Source organism: Colossoma macropomum, unplaced genomic scaffold, assembly GCF_904425465.1.
Source record: "Colossoma macropomum unplaced genomic scaffold, Colossoma_macropomum, whole genome shotgun sequence".
NCBI classification, from domain to species: domain Eukaryota; kingdom Metazoa; phylum Chordata; class Actinopteri; order Characiformes; family Serrasalmidae; genus Colossoma; species Colossoma macropomum.
This window is the reverse complement of record NW_023494798.1, coordinates 7,448,767-7,454,503: the sequence shown is the minus strand read 5'-3', so window position 1 is coordinate 7,454,503 and position 5,737 is coordinate 7,448,767. Positions and strand designations below refer to the sequence as shown.

General features: G+C 40.8%; 1 protein-coding gene across 1 annotated transcript; it reads right to left on the bottom strand.

Annotated features, from left to right (window-relative positions):
- Positions 1-1,172: 1,172 nt before the first annotated feature.
- rbm7 (RNA binding motif protein 7) lies at positions 1,173-5,283 on the bottom strand. Its single transcript, XM_036585620.1, has 5 exons — positions 5,105-5,283; positions 3,068-3,230; positions 2,885-2,972; positions 2,681-2,783; positions 1,173-2,374 (listed from the first exon to the last, which is right to left on the bottom strand). The coding sequence occupies exons 1-5, from the start codon at positions 5,195-5,197 to the stop codon at positions 2,039-2,041; spliced, it is 783 nt and encodes a 260-aa protein (XP_036441513.1). The 5' UTR covers positions 5,198-5,283; the 3' UTR covers positions 1,173-2,038.
- Between the last annotated feature and the right edge of the window lie 454 nt (positions 5,284-5,737).

Genomic DNA, 5,737 nt, shown 5'->3' with positions numbered 1-5,737 from the left:
AACACTGACAGGGTGGTGGTGTGTTGGTGTGTGTTGCGCTGGTCTGAGTGGATCAGACACAGCAGTGCTGCTGGAGTTTTTAAACACCTCAGTGTCACTGCTGGACTGAGAATAGTCCACCAACCACAAATATCCAGCCAACAGCGTCCTGTGGGCAGCGTCCTGTGACCACTGATGAAGGACTAGAGGATGACCAACACAAACAGTGCAGCAGCAGATGAGCTATCATCTCTGACTTTACATCTACAAGGTGGACTGATAAGGTAGGAGTGTCTAATAGAGTGGACAGAGAGTGGACACAGTGTTTAAAAACACCAGCAGCACTGCTGTGTCTGATCCACTCGTACCAGCACAACACACACTAACACACATTTCTGCAGTGCTGAGAATGATCCACCACCCAAATAGTACCTGCTCTGTGAGGGTCCATGGGGGTCCTGACCACTGAAGAGCAGGGTAAAAGCAGGCTAACAAAGTATTGCAGAGAAACAGATGGACTACAGTCTGTAACTGTAGAACTACAAAGTGCACCTATATAGTAAGTGGAGCTGATAAAATGGACAATGAGCGTAGAAACAAAGAAGGTGGTCATAATGTTATGCCTGATCGGTGTATATTTACAATATATTCATACTCATCAATTTAGTGCCCCTCTTGACTTGAATGAATGCGCTGCCATCATGAAGGAGTCCATCCATAAAGGTGATCAGTCAAAATAACTTTGTACTGACTTGCAGTGACCCTTTCCTCTACAATTTCCAAACCCATTTACTGATGTCTTTCCCACAGACATGCAAATGCAGACATCACTTTAGTCGCTGTTTCTGCTGAAACACTAGCCAGTTGTGATTGAAGGTTCTGCCATCTGTGCTCCAATAATGAACCCATAGATCTTTTCCTCTTGGCATCTTGATTCAAAAACAATGTAAAAAAATTTAAACATGCTGCAGGGCATGGTTGGGTGTTTATTGCTGAATTTATCATGAGGTGCATGTTTATGAAAGCATCTGTACTTACGCTTCTCTACTCATTTATTCAGGTTTTCCATTGTCTGTACAGCCTACAGGCTCTTTTGCTTATCCCAACATGAGTTTGAATTGCCCTGCAATATGTTTACAGCAGAACATTAAATCTGTGGGCCAAAAATGATAATTAAAACACAAAATCATGAGTGAGAGAACACCAGGTTTACAATCTTTTATATAAAAAAAAGCTGTATTTACAGTTGAGAGCTGTTTTTGCAGCATTTCTCTGAACAGAGAAAGCACAATGTTTAAAGACCTCTAACAGAAACTTCGTTACTGAAAAGTACAAAGCATGAAAGAAAATCTCTTTCCATTCTAACAAAATTCCTGAGAAATCACAGAAAGAAATGGATCTTTTTCTTTGACATCCAATTTAACAAAATGTTTCATTTCCCAGGATTATTTCATACAGCCACTGTAAAAAAACCACCCCTGCTGGTATATAAAGTATATAAAGGCCCCAAATTACTAAAATATTCACCACTCAAAAAGATCATTAAAGACAGTGACCAGTTTAGAAATTTGTCATTCAGTGCCATGATAACTTCGTGTGGTACTGAATTAGCGTGTGGTAAATCCTTAGATACATCTGGCCCCTCAAAACATAATTATGATGTCTGGATCGTCAACAAGAAGACCACACAAGCCACATATCATATAAATATTATCTGTTGAAAAAAACAAAAAAATACCTATAGACATCGGACATATTGGGCGTTGACCCCTGAGATTCAAATAAGTCTTCAAAATGTAGCTCATAAAAAACAAATGTTGGTAAAATGCCCTACTGTGTGTTATTGTTTATGATTATTTTTTACCTCATATTTTAAATGCATCTTTTTGTTCCTTATGGTTAAAATTCTTAGATGTTCTGAAATTTGACACAATTGCTTTACACAACCTTCGAAGGAGCAAGTGACACTCCAAAAATCACCAGTTTAAAAAGTTCTCTTTTAGAAAACAACATAAAATAGTTTCTTTAACAGTTTGTTTTTTTATAAAAAGAAAAGTCTTCAGTATCGTTTCCAGCGTCCGTCCCTGGACCCGTCTCTAGAGTCTCTGCGTCTTTCGGGGGGGTAATCTCTGCTTCGGCCTCCGCTGCGATCGTCATGCTGGTAGGACTCTCCTCGCTGGCTGTCGCGCCGATGGCGGTCGTAGCCGCTGTTACGGTGATCCCGGCCGTGATGCCCACCGCCGTCTTGCTCCTGGGAGTGGCGGTGGCTCCGGTGAGCTGGGCTCTCCTGCTGCCAGGGGCTACTGCTCCCACCCCCATATTGCTGCATGCCAAGCTGGAAAGCTCCATTCAGCTGCTGCAACTGCTGCATTTGGATCTGCCACATGTTGTTCATCTATGGAAAAGAAATAGAGATTTGAATATTGTGCAGACATTTGCCTGGCTTAGGTCATGGTTACTTCATAATATCCAAGACCTTTTTTTTGTGGATGGCTTCTGGATCGAATTTAATCCTCGAAATACCCAATGACTGAACGTCTGGCATCGTATTAGAAGAATCTGGGATCAGATTCTTACCGTTTCAAATCAGCAGCGAACTGTTTTTGCCAACTATTAACTCTGGCGGGCTATTCAAGCAGTCACATGCGCTTAACAACCTAGCTGTGAACAAGCATTTAACGGCAAAGATGGGAGCGCTCACCAGGGCTTGCCTCTGCAGACTGTCGGGTGATGAGAAAGACCTCTGGAACTGCTGAGGAGGGGAGTATGATGGAGAGCCCATCTGTTCTGGGGTCTTATCAGATCTGCAAATTTAACAAAAGGCAGTAAAACACCAGACCTAACATTAAAAAGTCAAGGCAGAATTTCTGCTCCTTTATCTTCACACAAAACTTGTGAAGGATACCTGCCACCACGATGATTGGGTGTGTTTGCTGGACTGGGGTTCTGTGAGTTTGCAGGGCTCTTGCCCTCTTGATTAATATGACTGCTACCTGTCACCCAGAGGATTCACACAATTCGTTAGGGTGTCTGTTTAATCACATAGCACCAAAATTCTTGAGTATCCAGAACCACGAGAAGAGTTTACCTGCTCTGTACTGTAAGTTGAGCTGCCTTCCAAAAAGTCGGATGCCATTGAGCAGGCTCATGCTGTACGGGACGGAGACTTCATGTTTGAAGTTCACAAAGGCAAACTGTTTTGACCTTCCATCATTGTCCTTTGGGATTTTGACTTTGATCAAAGGCCCAGCCTTCAACAAAAAATGAAAGAAAGAAAGAACTGTTTCAAAAACACAACAAAGACCAACACAAACACCCTAAGACAAACCTCTTACTTACAGCTACATGTAAGCCTGCATATGAGCAATGTATGCATCCCACTACAACTGAATAAGACTCATTATCTTAGGTTTCAAAAGCCGTCTTTGTTGTATTGAATAAATACACCGATCAGGCATAACATTATGACCACCTCCTTGTTTCTACGCTCATTGTCCATTTTATCAGCTCCACTTACTATATAGGTGCACTCTGTAGTTCTACATTTACAGACTGTAGTCCATCTGTTTCTCTGCAATACTTTGTTAGCTCCCTTTTACCCTGTTTAATATAATGCATCAATCAACAACTGTGGGAGGAACATCTAAAGGCATAGGTAGATATGTATATGCCTGTGTTTTTGTAAACTTAAATATATTTGTAAACCAACACAACAAAGCAAGAACATAACTGGGGGGGGACTGGGCTTCACACCGGTACCATGGAGTGGAAAAGTGGCTTAACTTGCCACAGAAGGCATGCAAAAGTCCAGTACAATACCAAGGCTGCGTTTATCATTCAAGAACATGTCCTGGATACGTCCTACTCAATTCAGTGATCCCTCAAAAGAGTTTACTAACGGCTCAATTTAATAACTGGCTCATAACAGTGATTTATCAGTGTACTCAGGCTTTAGGAGAAACTTCAGTGTTTGTAAAGAAGCATTTTTGAGTTTAAATAAAATAGTTCCTTAAAATAATTACTTAACAAGCGCTGATGGTGGGTATGTATTCTAAAAACATGCATCTTAAAATGTGAAAAATAGCAACTATTTTCTGAATATTGAATACAACATGTGACTTGGACTGACTACAGTTACTTAATTTCTGTATTCTGAATACTTTTTTTTCCAACATTTCTATTCCATTACATTCTAACCCTGCATGAGTTCATAACCTCTTCTTTTTAGTACTTTTCTGTAAGAGCTTTTAAAGCTTTTAAGGGCATAACATGACTGCTCCGGATGTCTGGTTCCCATCACCACCGCTGTAAACAGTTCTGTCTCGGTAAGGTTCTTCAGAACAGCACATTTCACTCAAAACCACTCTGAATGACTCTGTGTACATCTTGACCACTTTTCTTTTTTACAAAGGCATTTTGAAAAGTCGGTGGAATTCTCCTTTAAACCCATTAAGTTTCTCCTCCTTATGGGCTCAAACTCCCGAGTGGTCGTGCGTCTCGAAACGCGGGGAAATTTCAATATTTTAGCGTTACTGAAACACGCAAAACCGCATGGGAATCCCTAAATAATTTGACTTCACTACAACTGTGTATATTTATGGCTTAATGGAACCAAAGAGGACAGCTGACTAGACTAAACCACTGGTTGTGTATGAGGCTGAAGCTTCTTCCTGCGCCAGCTTCTTGTCCGAATTTTCCCATTCCACCTTAAAATAGTGCAGCAGTTTTACATTCTGGCGCCTCGCGAGAACGTAACTGCAGCACCATTTAAGGTGGACCGGGAAAATTTGAACAAGAAGCTGGCGATGAATTCAGTAGCTGACCAGCTTCTTTGGTTGCACAAGCCTTCAGGATAGCTTAAAGCGTTAGCTTGGCTTAGCTAACAGGCTAAATACGTGAACACAGCCGATAAGAATTAGTGGACGGCGGTCCTAACGAGCTAAAACCCAAACTTCCCACAGACAAAACAGGTTTGTCTTGTACAGATTTAATTTAGTCGTGTTTATTTACATGCAACGGTAACGCTGTACCGACCTACGGATGCTAGCTAGCTAGCTAACTAGCTTCAGTCTAGTCTGGCCTGTCAATTAGCTACGAGGCTAATCAGCATTGTCCGGTAACTTGCCTGTAAAAACAGCTCGAACAAAAGCTCTTCTGTTACTTGAGGGTCCAAGTTGCCGACAAACAGAGTCCGGTCCGCTTCGTCGGCTATTCCCATTTTGGTGAGGTTCACAGGCCGAAAAATACCAGCTAACGTTTGCTATCCACGTCCCAGTGTTAGCAATGTTTGTGGGCGCGTCCCAATATGCGTACTTGTGTCCTAGAAGAACGCCTAGCTAGTGCGTAGTGTGCGTACTTGTGTAGTAGCCAGAAAGCACAGTTGGTGCGTAGAATCCCGACTGAGCATTTCATTTTTATGAAATAAGAGTATATAAATAAAAATAACATTAAAATAATACTTACAAAAAATATATTAAACCATAACCAGTACTTCAAAGTGGTTAAACATCAAACGTATGCATAATTATGACCAATATAAACGACTAAAAACATATTATTTACAATTAAGCCTTTATAATAACAATAGTTGTGAAACATTAATAACAAAAATGAATTGATAAATCACACGCAACATCAAAAATAAACAAAAGCAATGCTATTTCAAAAGAATCCATGATCTAGTCAAGGATGATGGGTGTTTTAGAGTATTAACATCTGTTAAAAATAATAGCCCCCATGTTTAGTCAGAATATCATTA